Source organism: Felis catus, chromosome B1, assembly GCF_018350175.1.
Source record: "Felis catus isolate Fca126 chromosome B1, F.catus_Fca126_mat1.0, whole genome shotgun sequence".
NCBI lineage: Eukaryota > Metazoa > Chordata > Mammalia > Carnivora > Felidae > Felis > Felis catus.
Genome location: NC_058371.1, coordinates 139,817,614 through 139,844,555, shown reverse-complemented (window position 1 = coordinate 139,844,555; position 26,942 = coordinate 139,817,614). Strand labels below are relative to the sequence as shown.

Below are 26,942 nucleotides of genomic sequence, written 5' to 3'. Positions count from 1 at the left end.
TTTGACCTCCATAACTCTCTTAAGAAAATAGCAGATAATCAATAATAAAAATTACAAAAAGAGAAAAAAAATATGGCCAACTATATCCGAAGCTCATGGACATAAAAACTGACACATTGAGTAGATGACTTGCCCCAAGTCTCTAAATCAGTATGTGGGACAGCTGTAATTGTAACCTAGGCCCTCTGAGTGCATTTTCTGCCATCCCATACTAGTTCAGCATGTCGCAAATAGTGCAATTCATTAAAACTGAATGTATCCCTATTTAAGAGAGAAAGGAGCAAACTGTATATAAGTTGCAAGTAGCATTATTGAAATTTCTCCTAGAATATTATAAATCCTTTCAAGCAGGACAATTGTCCCTTTAAATAAACATAATTCCTCGCTAACCACTAAAATACTACATATTCCCTAGATCCAAACAATAATAATAGTAATAAATAATCACAACAACAAAGCTTTCATCTTCTGAATACAAACGTACCAGACTCTGTCCTGCATTCTCCACATTCACTGAATTTAGTTCTCACAACAATCTTATGAGGCAGATATTGTTATCACAATCATCATTGTCATCATTACGCAAATAAATGGACAAAACTGAGGCATCAAGAGATTAAGTATCTTGTCCATGACCATTTGGCTAGTACGTTGGTTCAGTGACTCTTAACTGCAAAATGCTTGTGTTTATGCTGCCTCTTGAAATAGGAGCCTCTTTATCCCATTCCTCTCCTCAATTAGATTCAACCAGTGATAAAGGAAAAATCTCTAATTTAGATTAACGATTTAAACCATTTCCACGCATGTCTAAGCAATACCAATTTTGTTGACCAATGACTACACTTCATCTTGCAAGTGCTGGAAGATCCATATGTAAAGTGCCTAACAGAGAACCTGGCACAACATATGCAGGTGACAATTACTGAGAGTCTACTATGTGTCTGGCATTATGCTAAGTGCTTTTCCCTGCATATGCACCCCATAAGTGTTAACACTGTTCTTTCTTTCTCTTAATGAATAGACTCCATTAGAACTATCTGGATCCAAAGCTGTTTCTTTGAAAATTAAGCTGGGCAATGAACAAGATTCCTTCTCATGGAGGCAAAGAGTATTAAATCACCAGGTATAGAAAGCTATTGTAGCTGGGTTATAAGGGACTACTATTGCTCTGGCTCTTGATGGCACACAGATGCATACAAGAAAGTATGGAAGGAAAGTATTGATGAGACGACTGAAGGCATAAGCTGGACTCCTCACCTACAGAGCTTATTTCCTCTCCAGAAAAAGTAAAACTTAAAGCACAAATAAATTATAAGTTCATTCATGTATATACATGTATGTACATATATATGTATGTACTTAGGGGCTGTATGTACATATATATGTATGTACTTAGGGGCACCTAAGTGGTTCAGTCGGTTGAGTATCTAACTCTTGGTTTTGGCTCAGGTCATGATCTCAGGTTCATGGGTTCAGGCCCCACGTCAGGCTCTTCATTGGCAGTATGGAGCCTGATTGGGATTCTCTCTCTCCCTCTCTCCCCCTTCCATGTTCGTGCTCTCTCTCAAAATAAATAAATTAAAAAAAAAAAAAAAAGAAAAAAGAAGTTTATATATATATATATATATGTGTATATACATATGTATATGTACATATATATAAACATAATTTCCAAATTAATTCTGTGAAGTATAAATAAGTTCTTTCCCTGAGTCCTTTTAAATATTATGGTTCCTTAACTAAAATTTAAATAAAAAATTGAAACAAACAAATAAGAATTATGTTCTCCTGACATTTTTAAAGAAAAAATAATTTATAAAAAAAGCTGTATTCAAGTATAACTTTTCAGAAATCTGCATATTAAGCAAAACACAGCTTTCACAAGATTATATATTTTTTCATTTACATGTATAATCTTTGTATTTGTATTTATATATCTTTATGTATATTTAAACATATAATATATATTTTATTTGTATATATTTATAAATTTATATATAATATTATATGTATATACATTATAAATAAAACTAGCAAGTTCCTTTACAAGGATAAATATATTCAGCATCGGTGGACCTCAGCATAAGACTGAAGATCTGTGATGTCTCCTGAATCTAGTAATTATACAAAGAGATCTATATCTCTCTCCTCCCTAATGTTCTGCAAATTCCTAGTCGATTAATATATTACATTTAAACAAGAAAGATGTAGAACTACTTATAGCAAAAGAGAGGTAGAAAGCAGCAAATACACCACTAAGGCAGAGATCTGGGTTTCATTGTACATTCCATGGACAATACGAATGATATTGATTTTCAGATTATCTGGTCTTTTATATTATGCATACCTCCTTTCCTTTCTATTAGTGAAGAGAGCTGAATTGTCTGTGCATTTGTTTGAGTCCACTGAGAGGCCCGAATCACCACTTGGAAATATCAATCATTCCTTCCAGATTAGTCTCTACTAAGAGCCTACAGTGAAATGATAATGCACTAACCTGTCTCCAGTTAATGGCAAAATAATGGTTGCTTGAGAAGAAAATACAATGAAAGATAATCTCATTTGAGGGCTGCAAAATAAGAAAAGAGGCAGTTAAAACATTTTTAAAAGAAATATTGATACAATACAGATATATAGTTATGGAGTCTCAGTTAAAATCGGACTCTGATGGTCCAGGCTTCTTTTAAATAGAACTCCCTAAATAGATACACTAACTCTGCTTAACATTACTGCATAAGCCATTTTGGATTCAATCAGTGCTTCTCAGCACTCAAGCAATCCTCCATGACCCATAGGGCCATTTAAGGAAGAGACTAACTAGAAAGATAAATTCTAGGCCAATGTAAAATCCTTTTGTAGAAAACACTTCTTCCCTTGGTTCTACCTCATCTCCTTAAAGGAAGCCAGACCCTTCTGAGTGATTGTCATTAACAATATTTAGGGCTACGGAGCAGCTGGTTTGATTTAATCACCACAATTACGATAGGAGTTCAAACAAAAGCTATCTGGAAGTTAGAATACTTATAGAGTGCCATGGACAATGTGAAAGAGACCAAGCAATTAGTTTGATTAGACATTTTCAATTGCCCAAGTCTCAAACGTCATATTTCTATATGGCAACACCTGCCCCAGTTAGCTACATCCTTTAAGCTTAGGCATTTATCTCACGTAATGGTTCTTGACTCCATGATACTCTATGCAACTATTACTAAGACCTGAAACTGCCCATAGGAAACAAAGATCTGTAAACTGAAGATCAGAATGATCTCAAAGACTTATCCATATTTGAAGTCATTCTCTGCAGCAGTCACCCTTTATTCACTTCCTACAATGTTTTATGAGTCAGTAACTAAGCAACTAAATTTGAGCCAGAGAACTGTGTATTACAGAATTCCAACGTGCAAACCAGACCAAATAAATAAAGGCCCCACTTCTTAAAAACGTTGTATTGAAAGGATCCGTTGCTTTCGATCAAAATCTGTGTGATACGTTCTGCACTCTCGGATTAAATCAGAAAATTTATAAACAACTGTCTCTACTGCCTTTAACATTTAAAGATATAGGGCTTATTTATTTTTCTTTCCTAGACAGTTTTACTTCAGACCCTGTCCAGAAATGAGAGTGTTATACTTGGCTTCTTAAGCAGGAGACTGATGATTGAACATGGACAAGCATACATTTTTATAGGGATAAGTTTACTGCTGCCAATAACCGAAAGCAAGGATTGCCTAGGCCTCTACAGATTGTTTGAAGTTACTTGCAACATGACTTTCAAAATGTTTTGATCATCCAAGCCTGTTTTACAGAAAACATTTGGGCTAACAAGACTGAAAGAAGCAATATTTAATGATACACTCCTTTTTGTGTCCTTTGCATTATCTTGATAAACTTGCATTTGCTCGTTGCATTTTTTCCTTTAAAAAAAGAAGGAAAAAGAAGGCTCAAAAGCCTGGTGTCCTGGGGTTATTTTTAAACAGAGATGCCACTAATTTCTAGTTACCTCTAAATAAGAGAGTAAGCTGGATTTCATAGCAGTTATGCTTTTTATAGGAGAGAAAACCAGTCTTTCCTAGTAAGGCTTATTGCATATATAGAACAGTTAAATTTTAAACCAGCCACACACCCACACATTGGGTAAACACAACTCGTTTCTTTAAACACACACAAGTGCCTTTTCTGGTAGTGGGTTATTAACACATGTTCATTTGAAGTTTACCAACACTTTTTTTTTTTCTTAATGAGGACCTCTACAATGCTAAGAACTGTGTGGAAAGAAAAATATATTATGGATACTATTAGCATAAAATTTGTTTAATGTGATAAATTATGAGAAAGCATAACTTAAATTCAAAACAGATGAAAATTCAGAAAGGAAAAGACATTTGGAATAGTATTTGAAGATGCTTCCCCAGGGCCTGAGCCAAATTTCTGGGATCCAGATGATAAAAGCCCTGAACAACTGAAGGGCTGTCCTAATAACTACATGTATGTAATAATGATCTTGAGGCACTGAAAAATCAACATCTCAGTAAAGACTCTCCCTAAAAAGTTTTCAAAAAAGGGATACCTTACACTTCAGTCTACTTCCTTCCACCTCAAACCTCCCTGCCTAGAAAAGTAAAGTGGGAGAAATACCTCACAAATCTCTCTGTAAGTTGCTGGACAAAATTGTAAATTTCAATCCAATTGTTTGCCACACTCCCAGACCTGTAAAATGAAAACGAACTGATCAGAAAAAAACAAAAACAAAAAATATTTACATAGGGTAATCTGACCTCCTCTTCAAGCAAAATTTAAGTGTATCAGTCGCTAAAACTTAGGCGCTAGAAAAATCAAGGAAATCAAGCCATCTTCTAGGACCACCTGCCCAGTTGTTTGGAGTAGATCTCAACTCTTCAAAATAAACACAACCTCCCCTCACAGGAAATGAAAAACACTCTGAGTGTGTGGACCCTAGGTTTTCCTGGCCACAATGAAAGCGCAGTGATCAGGAGAAGACCAGGCAAACTAGCCAGTGAGGGGTAAGGACAAGGCCGGGGGCGGGGGGGGGGGGTGGTGGTAAGGACAAGGCCGGGGTGGGGGGGCGAGGAACAAGCCCGTCTAGGTTACAGAGATGCAGACGGCTACCCCAAACAGACACTCTCCCATTTCCCAAGAGGCCCCAAGACTGGCAAACAGTGACTACCCCACTTCCCCAGAGAGCCCAGCAGCTCCGGGCTCCTACGATCACCTCCCCCCGCCCACAACACACACGTACACACACACACACACACACACACACACACACACACACACACGCACACACGCACGCACACACGCACACACACACACAGCCGGCACAGATAAGAAAGCGCTTGCCCTTTGGACAGGGCACAAAGTACCCGTCCTCGGGTTTCCAACACCCCTCCCCAGAGAGCACACACATCTCTGTCTCCTCAGCCACAGCTCATCCAGTGCCACCAACAGAAGACCCTGGACCTCCCTCCGGCACTCACTTGTCCAGGACGAAGTAGAGATCAAAGGCTCCTCTGCAGGAGGGCTGCTCCTGGGCGCTCACCAGCCCCCCAGGACAGCTGAGCACCAGCAGCCACAGCCCAGGGACCAGCCAGCTCCCGGGACTGCGGGCCAGGGACAGCCCCGCCACCATCCTGCGGCCAGGGGCCTGCGACTGCCTCTTGCTCGCAGCCCCCTCGACTCGACTCCGTGGGGACGCTAAGGTGGCAGGAGTTACCAGGGACGCACCCCGGGGTGGGGGCCAGCGAGCAGCGAGGGCGCCGGCGCCCGGGGCAGCAGGACCCACTAACTGACTGAGGGAGGGAGAGAGGAAGGGAGGGAGGTCCTAGGAGGACAAAGGGAGACACTGCAACCGCCGCAGCTGCCGCCGGAACTCTTGACGAATCCCAGTGGAAGAGCGATCCAGTCCTCCCCCTCCGCAGAGTTCCTGCAGACAATGAGGGCCCACGGCGACAGCGCTCAGGAGAAGTTCGCTCCAGGCTTCTGGCCGAGCCTTTAGCGGCAGCCGCGGACCCCGACCCGAAGCCCCATTCCGCCCGGAGCGCTGATGTCCGGCGGCTGCAGTGCCGGGCGGGGCAGGCGCCCTCGGGACGCGGGGACGGCCGCGCAAACTTGCAGCGGAGATCCCCGTCCGCTCGTTCCCTTCCTCCGGCGGCCCGACTCCCCCCGCCCGCGCTCCAAACTTTCTTCCCAGTGTTCTGCTCTGGCGCGGCGCAGCCGGGCGGTCCCCTTTAGGGGAGGAGGCAGAGCGGGCCCTGGGGCTAGCGATTCCAGGGAAGCCGCTTCAATCAAGGCCAAGAGCAAGATCTGGCCAGGTCTCTCTCTGTGTGTCAGCCTGCGTCTGAGGGCGGGGGCGGGGCCTGATCTGAAAGCACACACGCACACTTGTGGGTTCGTGCCTGAGTTCAAGTTGACTAACGTTTGCCAGATTTTGAAAGGGGAAAAGGAGTTTACAAAAACAAGTGTCCCCTAGATACTAAACATATCCGTATAGCCTGCAGGCCTGGCCTATTTCAGCAGCTGTGCAGAAAGGCACTCTGTGTTTGCGAGACCAAAGCCTAGCAATTCCAAGGGAGGTGGTGGCCTCCGCCCCACCCCCACTACCGCCGGCGCCCTCGCAGCTGTACTTGCTGCGGGTCTACCTCCCTAAGGCAACTTCCTCTTTGTAAACCTGGTTTGTAGTTTCAACTTGCAGAGCCAAAACGGGCGGGGACGGAGGGCGGGGGGGGGGGGGGGGGGGAGGGAGGAGAAGCCTCCGCAGAACTCGTTAGGAGCGGAAAGTTGTACCTCAAAATATTCCATCCAACTGGCGTTACCCCCAAGTTCCAAATAATTAAGAATTTCATCCCCTGGCAAGGTAGGCCGTCCTTGTCAATCTTGGGCCGGGGCTGAAGGTCCAAGGGCACTCACATTCTCTGCTTACTCATTCTGCAATTCCTCCCGTCTCCTCCCCACCACCTCCACCTGTGACCTCCCCGTTGTTGAAAATGGCTTTTAGAACTTGCAGTTTCACTGGTATGATGAAAGGGGAAAATGAAGTATCCCCTCCTCCTTTATATTTTATTTAAATCGGTGCTTTATGATAAAAAGTTCATGTAGTACTTAATCATATACTACCTTTTAGCATCTCGTTTGTTGTCATACGCATTTAACTTTTCACTTACACTACCTTCGATATACAACCAGATTTGTAAGCTCTTTGAGGATAGAAACCAGGTACTTTAAAAAGGTTTACTGAGTACCAACTATCTATTAAGCTCTGTTCTAGGACTTACAGTGAAGGCACAGAACAAGAGCAGTCTGGTTGAGAAGGAAAAGCAGACAAAAGTAAGTAAATGTCCATATTAGCAGGTGGTTTGCAGAGATTTCAAATATGGCAATATGACAGGGAATGACTGACTAGGTGGCTAACAAAAGGCAGCCAGCTATTCCAAGAACCAAAACAGAAATCCCTAGCTTTTGCAGGTCACCATAGGCATTAGCTTAGCACATTTAAGAAACAGAAAGGAAAGCAGTATGGTTACAGCTTTGTGGGAAAGATGAAGTAAGAAAGGCAGGCTGTGGGCAGATTATGTGGTGCTTTGTAAATTGTGATAAACAATTCAGATATTTTACATTACATTACATTTATATTCTATTAAGTGTGATAGAAGCCCATTAGAGGAATTTAGCCTCTGGGATGGGGTAGAGGATAAAGTACTATGATCTATGTTTTTCAAAAATCTTTCTGGCTGATATGCCACAATGTATTTGGAAGCAACAACAATGAAAGCAAGGAGGCCAGTCAGGAACTATTTCAGTATCAGGGCACAGTAAAACAGTACTTGGACCATCGCCCCTACAGCAGCTTAACTGAGGGATATGAATAGACAAAAGCTTTAATAAACCCAGACAGGAGCACCTGGGTGTCTCAGTCGGTTGAGCGTCCAACTTTGGCTCAGGTCATGATCTCACAGTTTGGTTTGTGAGTTCAAGCCCTGCATGGATTTCTCTGCTGTCAGTGCAGAGCCCACTTTGGATCCTCTGTTCCCCTCCCTCTCTTACCCTCCCCCTCCTTCTTTCACTCTCTCACTCTCTCTGTCTCTCTCAAAAATAAATAAGCATTAAAAAAAAAACCACAAAAAACAGACAGACCCACAGTCTGGAAATATTTGCTACCTGGAGATGGAAATTCCAGGACCATCCACTGGATGTACCACTTCTTACCTGTTGGGGTAGGGAGGGTACTGATAGGACAAGTGGTTGACTGAACGAATGGAAGATCATTTAGCCTTCTGTTAGAAATAAACACATTGTGTTCAAATAATTGAACTCCAGAAGAAAGTCTAAGGAAAGGGATGGCTGTATTAAAAGAATCCTAATTCTTTCCTTCCTCCTTGGCTTCATCTTTTCTTGAGGTTCTGAAATTTTAATTCCTCTGTAGCCATCAGGTCTCCAGGGATTTGCTATCACCTTTTGTTTCACATTTGGGTCCAACTATAGATACACTAATCTCCTTGACTTCCCACAACAAAGCTGAAACAGGCTGACCTTTTCAGGAAACTTGTATTAACAGCTTCTTAACATCTCTTGTCGAGGTTTTTAGTGTTCACCGTTGGTTAAAACTGGTCTCCATTTTCAAATTTTAATCAAGATAAAATCAAAGGTATGATATACCTTTAGCAATTAATACTGTATCAGTATGTGACTGAATAAAACCTGGGAGAAAAATCTGACAGAAAGTAATAACAACTGGTTTAAAAGGGGACAGAAGGTGAGGAAATAAGAGACAGGATGCCAACTATGTACTCTATCCTCATGATGAAGTATTTTATTTTATTTTTTTTAATTTTTTTTTCAACGTTTATTTATTTTTGGGACAGAGAGAGACAGAGCATGAACGGGGGAGGGGCAGAGAGAGAGGGAGACACAGAATCAGAAACAGGCTCCAGGCTCTGAGCCATCAGCCCAGAGCCCGTCGCGGGGCTCGAACTCCCGGACCGCGAGATCGTGACCTGGCTGAAGTCGGACGCTTAACCGACTGCGCCACCCAGGCGCCCCGATGATGAATTATTTTAAACTCACATTTATTGGCTTTCTTTCCCCTAGCTTCTTGACTCATAACCTGCTCATCTTCTGGGACCGCACACACTAATCTAAGGATCTATCTTGTCCAGGCCTACACTAAAACAAAATATCTTGGACTGAAAACTTGTTCTTCCTCAAAATTCCCTGGACCGCCTCAGGTCCCCTTACTTAGTCCTTCTTTCCTGACTATAAGACCAGCAGAGCCGATGGAATACTAAAGCATGTTACCATTCTTTTGGTTATTTGTTTGGGTAATTAATTGAGCCCAGTTCTGGAACTTTTTTTCATTTCACTCATTTGCTCATGGAAGACCTATAATAAAGCAGGGAATTGGCCTTGCCTAGCAGAAACCAATAATTAATCAAATCTCTTTCATCTAGTAAAAATTAGGGAAAGGTCATTAATTATGGAGGCAACCAACTGTCCAGATTTTCCCCAGACTGAGGGGTGTCCAAGGAGATAGGGCTTTCAGCGCTAAAACTAGAGCAGTCCCTGGGGTGGTCCATGGCAAAGGAGGCTGTTGGTCACTCTGTTTCCAAGGAATAATGAGGGACAGTGTAAGCAAGGGAAGGTTTGGGAATTTCACCAAGCCATGAAGAAGGAGCAGTATCGACAGCTACCCTCTCTGTTCCCGTCTATCAGGTAAGAGGCCTCCCTCGGGCAGTGTGTCAGCTGGACGCTAGCCAGGTAAGGTTTCAAGCTGACCTTTTTTGCCTCATGACAGACATGCTGGGACCCTGTGTAACTTTCCAAATCAAGAATAGGATGCAGAATGCAGACGTCTAAGCAGAAAGAGAGAGGTTAGACTGAGGTATTTAGATACACAAATCTAAAATAATTCTCTTTTATCAAATTATCTGGATTTCTGCTGAAGTATTTTGCTTCACAATCCATGCAAGCATCCATTCTTTGAAAATTACTATTTGTACCAAACCAAACTTCTAATTCCATGTTAGAATCTATTACCGTGTTACATAAAATATGCTAATAAGTTCAAAAACATTTTAGACTCAGTATCATGCAGTTAGACTTGCTGGAGATTGACACTTGATAATTAAAACTGTTCACTATCATTGTCTACCTCCTTTACCTACAGAGCTCCTATGGAATTCATGTTAGATTTTATTTATTTATTTATTTATTTATTTATTTATTTATTTATCTACTTACTTATCTATTTATTTATTTACTGACTTTCCTTTAATTAATGTGTATTGATATCTACTGTGTAACTATTAATGTTCTAAGCACAAATCTTATATTCCCTGTTCTCAGGAGTTCACCTTTCCAATATGCTATCACCAAGTTTTTTCCATCTCCCCCAAAGCCCACAAACAACTGACAGAAAGGGCAAATCAATGACAATAAACAGGAAAGTAAAATAAAATACACGTATCCTATATGTGTAAAAAAAAAAACTCATATAATCGGGGCGCCTGGGTGGCTCAGTCAGTTAAGCATCCGACTTCGGCTCAGGTCATGATGTCGCAGCTTGTGAGTTTGAGCCCCGCATCAGGCTCTGTGCTGACAGTTCAGAGCCTGGAACCTGCTTTGGATTCTGTGTCTCCCTCTCTCTCTATTACCACGCCCACTCACACTCTGTCTGTCTCTCTCAAAATAAATAAACATTAAGTTTCTTTTTAAATCGTATAATCTATATTGTTTTCAGTAAGTATCTTTGTATGACATCCACAATGACAAATATGACTCTCCTGGAAGTTAAGTACCACACTGGAAGTGATTCATATCCACATTACATGTGGAGTGATTCATTACATGGTATCTACAGTGATTCAGAGGAAGAAAATAAATCTTCAGTATCTATAGGTGACAAAGCTTATTTAACTTTTATAGAATACAGTCATTACAAGTAGATGTCCCCAGTATCTGAACTAGTTCCTGAGAGTGAAGGAAATGTTTTGGGAAGGTTTGATTACTCCTAAATTAACATCTCTATGTATGACAACAGGGTCTGCATTTGGGATTAAGTGTATTTTAAATCCAGTTTCCCAGAACCAGATGTGAGACTCTGAGATTTGCATGCAGGATGTATATGGAGCATGCTCTCAAGAGCAAAATGTTGGAGGGGTGAGGGAAGCAGGATGGTCAGAGGGAAGGTTGAAGCACGGCACAATTGCAAAGGAAGTCTCAGCCAACCCCAGTGGCAGCTCTGGAGTTCGGAATGGTCTTTTACAATGGTCCTGAATTGAGTGGGGCAATGCGGCCAGTGTTTGTGTCCCCTCACGGACCAGTCATTAAATGTGGGCTGCCCCTACAGAGGAAGCATACCCTTGGGCAAAGCAGCTTCCTCTGGCTTAGGGCCAGTGTAAGAAGAACGTCAGCTGGGAGCTGTCAGCAGCCAAGCTCCTGGCTGTGGGGAATGAGTGCCTCAGTTCTGAAGCAGGAATCTAGGTGATGCAGCCACAGCATCCAGAACATCCACAAAAAGCCAGGAGACGTGGCAGCTCGGTTGACGAAAGCCTTATTTCGTGTGTAATGTCAGACCTTCACAAACTAGGTCAGGCTCAGAAGGGTGTCCTGGAATGATAACGTCATGTATCTGTCTCCCTTCTCCAGATCAGTTTTTCAGTGCTCAGTGGAATGCCTCTATAGGAATGCCATATCCCGTCTTCCTACACCTACACACTTCAATGTGACTTATTTTCTGAAGTGTAAAGCCAATCACATTAATCACCTACCTAACAACTGCCAATGAGAGACCACTTCCAAACGATTTAAGGCCCTCCACAACAGCAGCACAGATTAGCTCTCTGTCCTTACCTCTGACAAGTCCCTCACATACACTAGGCTCCAGAGGAACCATGACAGTCACTGTACTATCATATATACAACTGCACCTTTGAGTCTCACCTCATTTGTGCCCCCGTTACCTGACATCATGTTCCAGGTGTCAAATTCCATCTTTTCTTTCTCTTCCTCTCCATTCCCTTACAGAACAATTCAGGCCGAAAGCCATTAGGTGGGTGCAAGCAAACAGTGTCAGGGTGGACAGGAGCTATAGTAGTCTAGAGCAGGGTGTCAGAAGCCAAGCAGATTGAGGAATATCCTCCTGGTGCAGGGAGGCGCTTGCCTGGCATGGGGTGTTGGAGCCCAAGAAGAAGAAGAGAAATGTCCACATGGGACGGTAGTGGCCTAACATGAGGAGTCAGAGAATGGCCCAGGTGAGGAGATCATCTCTGAGTGTGTATGTGTGCATGTGTGTAGCCGTAGCACTGTCCAATATGAGGTTCCTGAGCCTAAGAGAGGAGAGAAGAACTTCTGTACAAGAGGGATGGTCATTGCGGAGTAGCTGGAGTCCAAGCATGGACTTCCATGCAGGCATGTCACCCCCACTGCAGGGTATCAAAGCATGAAAAGGAGAGGAGAGAGTCTATACTGGAAGCCAAGCTGTCCAGAATGTTGGAACCTGAGTGGGGCAATAAGGCAGCTGGTAGCACAGTGCAGGGTGTAAGAACCAGCAGTGTGAAGAGGAATTCTGCACAAGGGAACCAGCTTGATGTGGAGCTGAATCCAAACAGAGTAAGGACAGCTTCAGAAGAGGGAGCAGACTGGCAGGGGATACTGAAACCCAAGTAATATAGAGAGGACTTTTTTTGCAAATGTTACCACCCCCCCCCCCCCGCCACAGGGTGTAGAAAGTGCCCAGGCAATGCAGCAGCCAGGTATAGAGTGACAGAGTCTGAGTGGGGGTGCAGGGTGGTGACAATGTCAGAATTCCTGCAGGATGAAGGAATCAGTGTTGCGGGGAAGATAGCAGTGGTGACAAGAAAGTGGTTACATACAGAAGGATTGATAAATTAAGTAAATACAGATAGTGGAAGCTACATTTTTCACCATCAGATAAGGAAGCTACAAATTAGGAAATGGGAAAATAGTTATTCTCATAAGTCCTTGATACATCTTGACACAACTTGATTCATCTTCCAGTTTTCAAATTCTAGTCATTTTGCTGTTCATCAGCATCCCAGCTAGGGAAGAAGTGAGAATCAAAGAAAACAGAATAGAAAAAGTTGCCTGAAATGGAGGACATCATGAATGCACTCACTGGACATCTAACTCCCCTCTACCATGTTTTTCTGCATGCTAGAAAAAACTTAATGTGGGCATTTCCTAAACTGCCCTATAGGTAGGTCTCCTTGTGGTTTAGAATCCACCCATATATGCTTATGCCAGACTTTGAATCAGAACCAAGTTTCAGGAGGAGAGATGACGGCATGAAGTATCCTTTTTGCTGGTGCAGGTCACAGCAACGAAGGTGTGTGCGAGAGGCAGCATCTGGGACTCTTTGGATGATTTCCTGGCCCACCTCCTCCCTGATCTCCACAGAGCGGGCAGGCAGCTCCCTTACAGCCCAGTGTGGACTGCACTTGAAGAGTTGTTCCTGAACTCGGCCTTCACTTTCCTTCTTCAACAATCCACATGACTCTCTAAGCTGTTTACAGTCCTTAACAAATACCTTTCATTTAAAGAAGCTATACTACATTCTGTTTTCAAAGACATCTACAATTTCTAACATTATGTAATCTCTATGGACCTTAAGTTAGTCACTTTGCTGGCATCTATAATTGCAATAAAAGGTTGTAAATGGAAGAAAAAAGATAAGAAATTGTGAATTTTTGAATTACCCCTTGCATTTATTTGACATAATTCCTCTCCTTGATAAACTCAGATACTCTGGTGAAAAAGAGAAATTAGATTTTAAAAAAGAAGAAGATCCAATCGACTTCTTTGAGAATCTTGCAAGATAAGTACAAATCTTCTTAGCTGATTATGGACACAGAAGTAGGAATTTTAAATAACAAATTCAAAGAATGGGAATGACTGTAGATAGACAACTCAGAAGAGATACAAAACAAGTTACAGCTAGGAATGCTTAAAATTGCAAAGGACATAAGTAATCTTTCAATTTGCTTCTCCCAGGCTATTTTAAACAAACAAGTTGCATGTTTACACCTACTTTTAAGAGGTTACAATACAGGATAGCTTGGAAGAATTTAAATTATCCTTGTAATATTTATTTTATTATGTATTATAATAGTATAAAACTTGGAAAATAATACAAGTGAATTTTGATAACAATTTATAGTTTTTAAGATACTTCTATCTACCTTGTCTTTTTTTAAATGTTTATTTATTTTTGAGAGAGAGAGAGCATGAGTGGGGGAGAAGAAGAAAGAGAGGGAGACACAGAATCCAAAGCAGGCTCCAGGCTCCGAGCTGTCAGCCCAGAGCCTGACCTGGGGCTCGAACTCACAAGCAGTGAGATCATGACCTGAGCCAAAGTCAGACACTTAGCCGACTGAGCCCCCCAGGTGCCCCTATCCTCACTGTCTTTTTGATAAATATTTCAAATTTTCAACCAGCTGGACTTAGATGCTGGGTGCATTAAAAATTAACAGTATTTCAATCTTAATTCTTCCTTATCTCTCACCTCAAAAGAAACAAACAAATAAAAAAGACTGAATGACCCTGGGAATTATACCTAAGGATGATACCTAAATGACAGAGTTCCTAGCTAATCCATTCAGCTGGGAAATTCAAGTTCGTTTTTGTTTTCTTGCCTGCAATCCGTCATGCGAAAGGGGCATCCTAGACCTTTGTCTCCACCATTTTCATAAAGCAAAAGAAAAAAAATTAAGTCTCTTCTAAGCTAAGCACTAATTTAAAGATTTTGTAGGCAACATGAAGAAGAAAACTTTTTTTTTTTTGCTTGTTTCAAACTTTTTTATATAACATTTAAACAGTCACAGTGTTTCTGCTCCAAGATATTTAAGCTTTGGTATAAACTATTTTTTTAGATAAAAAAGTTTGAAATGTAATTTTGCTATTTGGAGTGCCTACCATAAGTACTACAATTAAAAAGATTTTTCATAGTTTGAGTCCTTGTGTTTCTCATGGAAACCGCTTGATTAGTGCATATCCAACTTTATTTTAACAGCACATATGGCACATAGATTATCTATCCCAGTTTTCTTGGGAAGTTCTTTGAAAGGAGCAGTAGGAAAGTTGTCAATCCCCAAATGGCCAATGGGTTTCATATGTAGCAAATTTGGCTAGCAAAAATACAACTTAAGTTCAATAATATTGGACCACAAGTGCCTGAGGATAATTTTTAAAGATAACTAAACCAGAGGTTTGCTTTTGACCCTGATCTTTTTACAGAGTTAATATAGCTTCATCAAATAAATGGAACTTCAATTGAAAAAATTCATTTTTACAAATGTTTTAAATGTATTAATCAAATAACTATTTAATCCTTACTCTCTGCAAAGCACTCATCTTTGGGATACCCAGAGTCTGTTAAGAAAGATACCCTAGTTATATATTTTACCGATTGAACTAAGATACTTAAACAAATAACCATAAGACCGAGAGTAAAGTGACATGATAGAGGGCAATAGAAATTCCAAAGAATGAGAAATTACTCTTAGCTGGAGAGATCAGGATTAATAAAAGAAAGACCATTTAAACTGCATCTTAAAAGATAGGTAGTACTTTTAAGATTAGTGCAGACAAAGGGAAGAAAGCTCCAGGAGGAAAAGGCATAACCAGCTTCCATCTGAGGGTGGGGAGTGATAGAAGGATAGCATCAGTTACTGAGTTGAGTACAAGAGCAAGCATATTTTTAAAAATAAGCAAAACTTTTTCACTACCTTCCTTAGGTGTCTCATAGTATTACTTGTATCATAGTATTAATATTGCATTTGGTTTTGTTTCTATTTTAGAGAGAGAGTACGTGAATGGGGGGGGGCGGAGAGGAGAAGAGAGAGAAAGAGAGAATCTTAAGCAAGCTTCACACTCAGCGTTCAGCTCAGAGCCAACTCAGGGCTCAATACCAGGACCCTGGGATCACGATCTGAGACAAAATCAAGAAGCGGCAGCTCAACCCACTGAGCCACCCAGGCACCCCAGCATTGTGTTTTAATCATGCATTTTATAATGCTTTCTCTGGAGTACTGTCATCATACTTTTAATAGGCTGACCACATATTATCTTAAAAGTTGATGCAAAGGCATTATGTATTGGAAATGTGCCTGGGGAAATGACAGTTCCCCTGTGTCCCACCCCAGCCCCCATCCAAGGGAACAGAATCATAGAATAATGAATGTATAAAGCATCTAAAGGGCACAGAAACTTAATTTCAGTTGAGTGCTGAGTGCATGATGGGATAGAGTGGAAAGCAAAACAAACAAATTTGGATAAGGTCCAATACATAGAATACTTTAGGTCAGTCCTGCCCACCATCTATTTTTATAAATAAAGTTTTATCGAACACAGCCATTCCTGTTTGTTTACTCACTGCTTGTGGCTACTTTTGTGCTACAATAGTAGAGTTGAGTAGTTGAGACACAAACTTTATGTTCCAGAAGCCTGAAGTATTTACTATCTGGTCTTTAATAAAAAAGGTTGCCAACCTCTACCTCAGGTAAAAACATTTTAGTGTATGTGCATCTTTGTGTAGAAAAAGTAAAGATAATAAATTTAAACATCAGAGAGGTTTGAACAGACTATGCTTTTGGAAGGACACTCAGGTTACTGTGGCAAGACAAGTTAGAGAGGAGAGACACTGAGGAGGCAGGAGCCCTTAAAACTACTTGCAAAATAGATAAACTGTAGTATTATTACATTGCTTTTTATCTTGCCTTCAATGAAATACTATAGCCTAGATTCACTCAAAATTGGAAATTTAACAGTAAAATCAGAAGAGTGACGTTCTTAAGAGGGGAAAGGTAAGGGAATTTCTACACCTCAGAGGAATATACATAGGTAAGATGTGCCTGGAAAAGAGTTGGAGATGGAGCGACTGTGCATGGACAGGATGGGAAGGCACAGGGGAAACAACATATGGGAAATCTCATTGTTGGAATAGGGTCCCAGAATATCTTTATAGTTAATAGCAAGTCTGCCATTTCTAAAATAGTCTTGAATTCAATTCATGAAGATCATCCCAAGAAAGAGGTAAATGTGGTTATAGTATCAGATACCAATGTGAACCAGGTAAAGAAAAAATAAATATTGCTAAGCTATAAAATGTCTCATGGAAACTAAGGAGAGGATTGTAATGGCACTTATGGATGGGACTACAGTCTACCCTGGAAAGTCAGGTCCCAATATCAAATTCTCAGGCAAGAAGGTTTTGCTGTGTTGATTTAGTTCGGATCAGGTGTCCACCCTGCACTGCAGGTCAAGTTCTGAGGCATGAACATGTAACCACTCATGAACACGTAACATGGCAGACAGGGTGCCGTCCCTAATGGTGAGAGGACATTTCCCAGAGACGGGAAGAGAACTTCCTAGGAAGATACTTCCAAAGGTGTCCTCCACAAGAAATGTAACGCCTTTTGTAGAGAGTCAACAAAGAAGCAAGGTTCACTTTGCAAAAATTCTGCTTTCAGCCACATTCTTTAGGATAACTCCGTTCCACAGAGTGCAATATCTGTATTGTATATACCAACCTATCCTATCTCCTCTCTCACATCAGACAAAGAAAAGGCTGAAAATGGCTTTTATAGATTAATTTTTAAACAATTATAGTCAACATCTTGATTGATAATCCAACCAACTACTAAAGAGAAATAAAATGCAGTGCATAGTTCAACCAACAAGCTACTGTTTTTGAAACTCTGACCTTGACAAATTTGCATTTTAAAGACATTCATTAATGATTTCCTTTCTGTGGCACAAATACTGAATATAAACCAAGGGAGCTGAGTATACACAGACATCAATATGTAAAAGATATTGCTGATAAATTCATTGCACCTTGAGGTGATTAGTTTAAAACTCATTGAATTTCTAGTCTTTGAATTAATGCCTTTTTTGTTCATACATGCTATAATACAAGAAGAATCATGTGGCAGTCAAAAAAATAAGCTAACACAGTTGATATCTTCACCATTCATCATATTCTTGACACTTCTAACAAAATGGTTTTCCACCCTGAATTGACAGTCCAAACAGAGGGACTTCACATAGAATTTTAAACTGCATTCATGTTAGATGCTATCACAACACAATACCAAACTCATGAGATCAAACAAATAATTTCTCTTTTCCCTGATGCAGACTTAAGAAGCGTATCATCCCTTTTAACTAGTAATCCTTCTTACAAGAGTATCTTGTAGGAGATGAAGTGCATTGACATTCTTCATACATTACTCTATGCTGGGATTTAAACTGAAAGCTAGTTCCATGGGGAAACAAGGAGAAAAAAAATAGTGTTTTAAACTCTCCTTCTGTGGCTTACCAAGAAAATTAATAGTGCAGACTAAAATATATATATGTGAATGTGAAATAAATTTCTGAAGCATTATGACAAATATTTGCAATCACCGCTTTACTCAAAGCTACAAGCTGTTCCATTTCCAGTATATAGGAGGATAAGCCCTATGATTGGATAGTCAGACTTCCACTAGCAAAACAGATATTTAATATTCTTGATCCTAATGATTCAGGAAAAAGTTCTGGATTTTATTGGGGGAGTATTTTTCCTCTCCCTCTTTGTCCTCTCACCTTAACTTTGCTGACTTATTGATCCCTATTTATACACATATGTCTCTGAAACATTTGCTTGTGAGCGTGTAGATGAATTACTTCCCATATATTACCCTTAGGACCTGCCTCATATAAAGAAGGTATTCTTTCCTTTTTACCTGTGCCTTTAATTTTTGCATCTTCGTGAGATTAAACATTCATTTCTTCCAAACTTTCTTCTCTGGTGCTGCACTTGGAGCTTTTATACAAATTATATATTCCGACCTTCACAATTACTTTTCGTCTTTTCTGGATAGGAAAATTGAGGCATAGAAAATCCAGACTTAGCTAGTATACATTGCGGAGCAGAGACTTAAATTCAAGTCTTTAGATGGATGCCACATGTAGTTTCCTTTCCTTTCCACAATGCCTTGGTCCTTGCTCTACATGGCCTTCCCACTGAAGGGCACAACTTCTCAGACAGCCGTCTCTACACAGGTCTCTGCTTCTAGAATCTTCTCCTTCCTGATCTATCCATTCCCCATCCCTTATAAATCATTTCTCTATTAAATTATCTTTTTGAATGTTTTCTGTTTCCTGCCAGGAACCTGATTAGCATGGTGTAACCCTAAATAGCATTCTCCAACTCTCTACCAACTTCTATCCCACTTCCCATTTCTACCATGCTCCATCTCAACTGCTCTGTCCCTTGCTCCCACTGAAGTACTCACTCCTGCTATCTTTGTTCTAGACAAACAAGCTCATCAAGCTTTCCTCATTAAAAGACAATAATCTGATTTTTTTAAACATTCACATTAATATTTAGATCACTAATAAATAAGTAATGTATTACCTTTCTACCCCATTTCCAACTGGCCAAAAGTATTTGCATATTTGCCTTAATCTCAAAGAATAAACATCTCATGTCAGCATGCCAGGCATCTGCTGCAGGTGGCTTACGATCAGATGTTCTTGACCATTAAGCTCAAAAGTCTGTAGTTAAGAGGAGGGGTTTACAGCATTGAACTTACTCTCTCCCTATTTTGAATCTGATTGGTAATAAAAGCATCTAATAGATAAAACTTGATAGGTAATACATTAAATTAAACAAGAGTAAAAGAGTGTGTTTAGATGGAAAATTTCCAAAGAGCTTTCAATACAGAATGCTTATATATGGTCTCCAATTCTAAGCATATGGGCAGTTTGCTTCACTAAAAAAAAATCAATCAATCAATCAATGAGATAATATAGTCAAATAGTTTTCAATGAACATATTCTTTGTCATCCCATGTAATTTTCCTATCTAATATGCAGGCAAGAAGTCTTGTATACATTTCAACTAAATAAAATATGAATATAAAAAATATAACCATTTAAGAATTTCCTACGGACTTTTTTTAAGTAGGCACATTAGAGAGGATTGGAGACTGGATTGTCTGTACATTATCAAATAATAACCCAAATAAAAATATGCTTCCAGACATGTACAGATGGCTGTTTTATAATCACTGAAACTTAAGAAATGATGAAATATGGCTGGCCTTTAGGTTTCCTGGATGAAGACTAATACAGGATGATTTAGCATCTGAGGATCCAGAGGATGTATAACAAGTGTTATCACCAAAATAATGTTGGATAAAGTCTTCAGCCGAGCAGAAGTTAGAAAGCAGCCTGGGGCCTTGGGAACCTTCTGTCTGGCCTGTGGCATTGTTATCTGCCACAGTATCTAGTCTGTACAGAAACCTTATTTTAATTTCACTTGGGATCCATATGTTTCTGCCGACCTTTCCTTGCAAAGATGACTTTTTTCCCACATTTTGCTATTTTCTGCTTTCTAAGCATGTGGGTATTTTTTAAAATTCTTTTGGTTTTGTTGAAGTGACATTTCACTAGCTAAGACAAACAAAGCTTCCAACATAAGGGTGGTGATTAAAAGAGTTTGATAGTATCTTAAATGTACACACAATATAAAGAATATCACAGACTGTGCATTCTATACTCTGACACTAGCACCTACGCTTCTAATGGCAGATTTGTTTAATCCAATAGATTAATCATCTTTAGCTTCATTCTTATCAAAACGAACTCGAGTTCATTTTAGTTAATTGTTGGGTTTTCTTTTAATGCACTTAAAAGAATATTAGAAAACCATATGGATATATTACTCATTTTTAATCCCTGCAGAACTGTTTTCCAACTGTCATTTAAAATACAGAATACTCAAGAAGGCATGCCTGGAATGTGACTTGATATAAGAGAAGGCTTTAACCTAACCAACTGTACTGATACAGCTAAAGAATAAATGTCACCAGATGGTCTGCATGAAGTCAAGGAACACAATTCTGTCAGTGTAGTTTCAGCACCACCCAGAGATGAAGGTGACTTGGCCAGCTGACATGGACATTCTGGTTGCTTGGCAAATATACCCTTAGAGTGTGTTGGGGGACATCATGTGTCATAATTTGATGATATGAGCCATTTAAAACATCCCATAACCGTTCTGAATGTATTTCTACCAACTCATTTGAATCTCCATGGAAATGTTTTCTGGTTTTTTGGGGTTTTTTTACATGGAAGAGAATGTGCAAAGCAGGTGATACTAGTATTTTAGCTCGTTTGGCAATTGTATTTTTCACTGAAAATTAAGAAACAAATTGTCGCACTGCGTTATAAAAATAGGTAGATGTAACAAAATTATTATTTCTATTTTGCTTCCATAGCTATGCTAATGGTTAGGCAACGTTTACGGTTTCCTTTTCTCTTTACCACTCTTCCCCATTTTTTACCTCCAACTATGAACTGTTATCCTATGTATTTTGCAGGGCAATTATGAAAATAAAGTGAAAAGATATATTAAATGTAACAGCTATGTAATTTTGTAATTAAAAATAGTGCCTTCCACATTGCAGATATTCAGTAAATTCTTCACATTTATTTACATGCCACCTTGTTCCACAAAGGAGTTAAGGTGATACAGCAAAAGATTATTTAGGAAATTTATCTCTCATCTTTCTTTCTAGAATTGGCATTCTTTCTTTTAATCTGGTTCTACTCCTCACTCACCTCTCCTTCTTTTTATATACTGTCTGTGCGTATGTATGTGTGTGTGTACTCAGAGCCAAGTATTTATTCCTCTCCTTACTCTGATTTTTCTTCCCATCTTTCACAAAATATTGTCATAATAGTCTTGCTTAAGTTTTTTTGTGTATATACTATTTAAATATACTATTTCACTTAATATTCAAAATAACCCTAAAATGTAGCTATTGTTTATTGACTGCTTACTGTCTGCTTGATCCTATTTTTCCATTTACCAAGGAAAGAACTAAAGTTTAGCAAATTTAAGCAATATGACCAAGGTCACAGAGCGTATAGGTAGAGAAGCTAAAACTTGAATCCAGATTTGACTTCATGGCACTCTACTGATTGTCTTTATATTTTTATTTTTTAACATTTTTTTATTTATTTTTGGGACAGAGAGAGACAGAGCATGAACGGGGGAGGGGCAGAGAGAGAGGGAGACACAGAATCGGAAACAGGCTCCAGGCTCCGAGCCGTCAGCCCAGAGCCTGATGCGGGGCTCGAACTCACGGACCGCGAGATCGTGACCTGGCTGAAGTCGGACGCTTAACCGACTGCGCCACCCAGGCGCCCCCTATATTTTTATTTTTTAAAAAGTAACACATTTCTCCTTTACTTACCCAACTCCCAATCCTTGATAGAAGGAGAAAAATTGACAAATACATTTTCAAATATTTGAAAATAAGCAGCATTTTCTGCTATTATCTCTATGTTTTCAATACTATGTAATTACAAGTAACATGCTTATTGTGTGTGATATATCCTGATTTTTTTTGTTAATGATTGCATGCTATAAAAGAGGGGATTTAACTCCCTATACCACTGCCTCACATGCAAACATTTCCTTCCCCCATCTTTCCATTCCAGAAAAGCTGTATTCCTGATAATATCTGTAGGTCTTTTTTCATGAGCTATGTTTTTACAGAGAAGAATCCTACAATCTCCTGCCTGAGGAATATAAAGTTATCCTCCAGTATTCTGGATGTTAAGAACGCCATGCAAAGGGGTTCTGAAGGTCTCATTTTTCAGAATGTAGACTTTCACATTTCCCCCATATTTATTATGGTGTCTCCCCAGCATATCCATGCTTAACGGTATCTGATATCTCCAAGAGGAGAACGTCTATGACTCAACCAGTTAACCTCCAAGCTTCTGCATGGGGAGAAGTAGGAATAAGGAGGAATGGGAACTCCTTATAACACTATCAACCTGTTCATGCTGTCAGCTCTGCCCTGCATTCTTACCTTCAGGAGCACCTGGTGGTTTCAATTTGGGAGCCTTTCCAGGGTTCAGCAATTTTAATTAACTTATTGGTAGGCTTAGGTTTCAGCTTTCCTAGATCTGCTAAGTCAGTTACCATTCATCCATCTGCTTGGCAGCTTCCAAAATTATCTGCTGTTCCAAAAATGTACCGGAATGTTAAGTGAGTGATTGAGAGGTGAATTCTTCCACTTCAAATTAGCAAGCCAGATCAACCAATGAGAACACACTTGCCTACAGAGTTCTCAGGATCCTGGCCTTCTCCAAGGCTATTTAGGGAAAGGGAATGTTGGTTGAGAGAGGAAATTACAGATTATCCATTCAAGTCTATTATTAAATAACTTTATGTTACTTATCAATTACTTATAAGATCCATACTTCCCTATTATTTCACATAGACTTTTAGCTTGACTACTTGCAAACAATCCCTCTCCTTGGACCCTATATGCTCTTGTCAGTATATCCCCAGTGCCAAACATGCTGCCTGACCTATTATTGGTGCTCAATAAATGTTTGCTGAAAGAATGAACACAAAGAGCTATCCCTCAGGTGGAGGTTTAGTTCATTTCAGCAGGAAATGATTATGATTCATGATTATAAAGAACAGCAGTGAAATCCTCATGAAAAACTTCCTTGTACTTCCTTGTTCACAAGTAATACAAGAATATGAATTTTATTTTATTTTATTTTATTTATTTTATTATTTTATTTTATTGAAGTTATACCAGTGAAAGAGTCTTGGCACCAGGCAGAGAGACATTGGAGAAGACAACAAAATAAGATTAATACTATTATAAGAATATGAATCCTTTTAAAGATAGTCTACCTAGTGTCTACTTTGGATAGACACTGAAAATTTAAGAGGAAAATGTATATAATTTATATATGCTTCACATTTGAATCTCATCTTCAAACTCAGATGTTCAAGAATTTAAATATTATTTCCTTAGCTCTAACTACTAAATTCCTACTGGGGTAGAAAGCTCCCGATATAATTAAACATCTCAGTCAATACCGGTGATTCCACACTCCCTTTTTTTTAGGGTGCAGCTACAATCAGAGGGGTTTCTTTAGTACCAAGGCATTTATATGAGTGGAAGGAGTAAAGAAAGGACAGGTAGAATCTGGTCCTCAGTGTCATCTATCTGCATGGCAGGTACCAACCAATTCAGTCTGCAAAGAGGGAGGGGTGAAGGATGGACGGGCTTAGGAGAAAGGACAGTGGGAACGGAAAATGCCAAGAAAAACTTGATTAATATCTCAAAAGTATTATCCCACCCTTTTCAATTGGAATCCCATGGAGTTGATCAACTTCAATTTTAATTTTATCACATCTTTCCCAAACCTCTTCCTTGTCTTATTTGTCTTTCCAGGAGTTCCCTGCACCCCCTTCCCACATTCCCCAGTGGTTTATTTCGCCTGGCCCAGGCTGTTTGTTTCTCTCTCACAGTTGTCTTGCTGCCAGTAGGGTGGGATGACCAGGCTGAGCCAAGCTATCCGGATAATGTCACTCCTGGCAGGAAGAGAGATTTGCAACAGTAACACACATTGCGCCCTCCTCACATTCCGGACACTCCCAGGAATCATGTGGGGCCCACTTGTACAAAATTGGCTCTCCACTTCATTCATCTGGCAGCCAAGACCCATAAACTAAATCTGGTTTCCAGCAACAGCAGTGGTAACATCAATATCAAAACTAGTTTGGTCCATGCCACAAATGTAAATTTTTTTTTAATTTGTTTTGACAAATACTCCTGTGAGCAGTGTTTCTGGAGACCACCTCCAACCATATTTTTACTGAGAACTTGTCTTTTTATGAATCATAACAATAATAACAACTGACATACAGTGAACCTTTTTCTGGACTTAGGCTAAATGCTTTACATAAACTTTCTCATTAAATCCCCATCATGATCTCTTCTCCATTTTACAGATAAAGAAATAGGATTATAGAGAGCAGTTACATTATTTTCCTAAAGTCACAGAGCTGGCAAATACTGAGTCCAGAATTAACCAGGAATTATGCCAGAACCTGAACTCTTTAACTACTATCATATTCAGCAAGACAAATTGGTGTAAGAATTTAAGTAAACTGTAATTGAAAAGATAGTACCAAGAAATTAGATGTTATTAGGAAAAATCATATTAGCTGTTCTAGGTTAAAATAATATTTATTTACCAATTGAAATATTAGCACATATATATAAATAACACTGAAATGTAACCTGAAGAAAGTGAGAGTGAATGGGTCCATTTTTCTTTAACTTTAGAAACACATTCATAACTATCACAGTGATGAAACCACTAACCAGAGAGCCAAAAACAAAACAAAACAAATAAACCAAAAACATATCCCGTTTCGTTTCTGCCTCTATTCCTTTTTACAATTTTATTCTTCTGGTTTTGGACAAAAAATACGATGGAAATGTACATTTATTTATCCTCATGGTATAAAAAGATAACCTGACAGGGCTGAGCCACTACTAAGCTAAGAGTCAAAAACTACCTTCAGTCCAACTCAACCACTAACCAGCTATAAGAACTTAGTAGACATGTCTCCTGATCTCTGTCTTAAAGAAACATGCAAAATAAGAGGGCTAGACTGAATAAACTTGTGGGTTCTTTCCAGCTTGAACATTCTTTTATGTCAATCATGTAGCTCAAATTACGAATATATCTTTTCTGAATTAGCAGGCCCAGAGGGAGCTCTTGAAGAAGAAATATATAACAGGAAATTAAAAATAAGTAAGGATCTATCATTACAGATTGAGCCGAAAGTTGCATATTTCTAAAAGGTCAGTAATCTTATTTGCTCAACTGCTATATAAATGCAGTGAAAATGGCCCAATAATAGTCTTTTTAGGCCATATAGGGACTTCTATCTTAAATACTATTCCACCTCTCGGTGTCGTACTGCTCCTTTTACTCTGTGTTCTCACCATAAACGTAGTTTACTCCAAGAATTTTTCCTTGGCTCTCTCAAGAGAAAAATAAATCCACCCTTAGCATGCTGTGAATTTCCTAATAGAGTCTTTTTATAATTTATTGTAATTGCTTACGAATTGACTTTTTCTTCTGACAACATCATAAGCTCTGAGACTGTCTCTTCCTTACTAGCACCTGCAAGAGTTGCTGGCACATGGTAGTTGCTCAGTGAATGTTGACTAAAATTTTCTCCGGTCCAATTTCCTCACTTATAGATGAAAAACTGCAGCCCCTGGACACAAAACTCCTGGCAAAGAGCTCTTTTCACCACACAACACTGTCTCTCAAACTTTGAAGTATGCATTATATATTTTCAGACTAGCTTTAAGTAGAGACAGGGATGATAATAACTATATTATAAAATGCAAATATGCTAAGACATATGTGGAGTTAAAAAAAGTCTTGCCCTAGATAAATGCAAGCAGAAAAAATTTAAAAGCACTAGCTGATTGTGAGATACAGATAGGATCAAAGAAGTTGCAGACAATTCCTCAGCCTTTAAATTGGATTACAACCATGACCAGTTGAAGACATAAGGTGTTTATTCCCAGGACCTGGCAAAAAAAAAAAAAAAAAAAAAAAAAAGGAAAAATCCAGAGTTCTCAGAAGAAAAAGGGGAAGTTTGAAAAATTTAGCATCTCATTTATAGACAAACAAGAATGATTTGTAAAGATACACGCACACAATACCACCACCACCACCAGCATCATATGTATGCAAGAGTTTTTAGGGTTATAACAATATCCACAGGTGTACCTGTGCATCATATGAAAACAGTCTGGATAAACTCTAAAATTACAAAAGATTGAATGAGTTGTCACTACATGACACTGTGGATCAAACTCTGGACACGTGATTTTATTCCTAAATCTGACGCTGACTCATTGGATCATTTTTGGGCAGCTAACACTCCCAGAGTCCTCTGCAGGCAAAATGAAAGCACCCAGTGGTCACGGACCTGAAGCCTTCACCCGCTCATCTGGAAAACTGAATGAAGAAGTCTGGGAAGGGGAGTGGAAAGGATAAGACAGACACCAGAA

The 26,942-nt window shown here is 39.6% G+C and overlaps 1 protein-coding gene across 1 annotated transcript in view; it reads right to left on the bottom strand.

Annotated features, from left to right (window-relative positions):
* Nucleotides 1-5,723, bottom strand: part of ANTXR2 (ANTXR cell adhesion molecule 2) — a 154,236-nt gene extending 148,513 nt beyond the window's left edge. The window contains exons 1-3 of the mRNA XM_011281741.3: nt 5,496-5,723; nt 4,636-4,707; nt 2,498-2,569 (exon numbers count right to left, since the gene is read on the bottom strand). Coding sequence (XP_011280043.1) covers nt 2,498-2,569; nt 4,636-4,707; nt 5,496-5,647 — 296 coding nt within the window. The 5' untranslated portion in view covers nt 5,648-5,723. The remainder of the gene's footprint in view (nt 1-2,497; nt 2,570-4,635; nt 4,708-5,495) is intronic.
* Between the last annotated feature and the right edge of the window lie 21,219 nt (nt 5,724-26,942).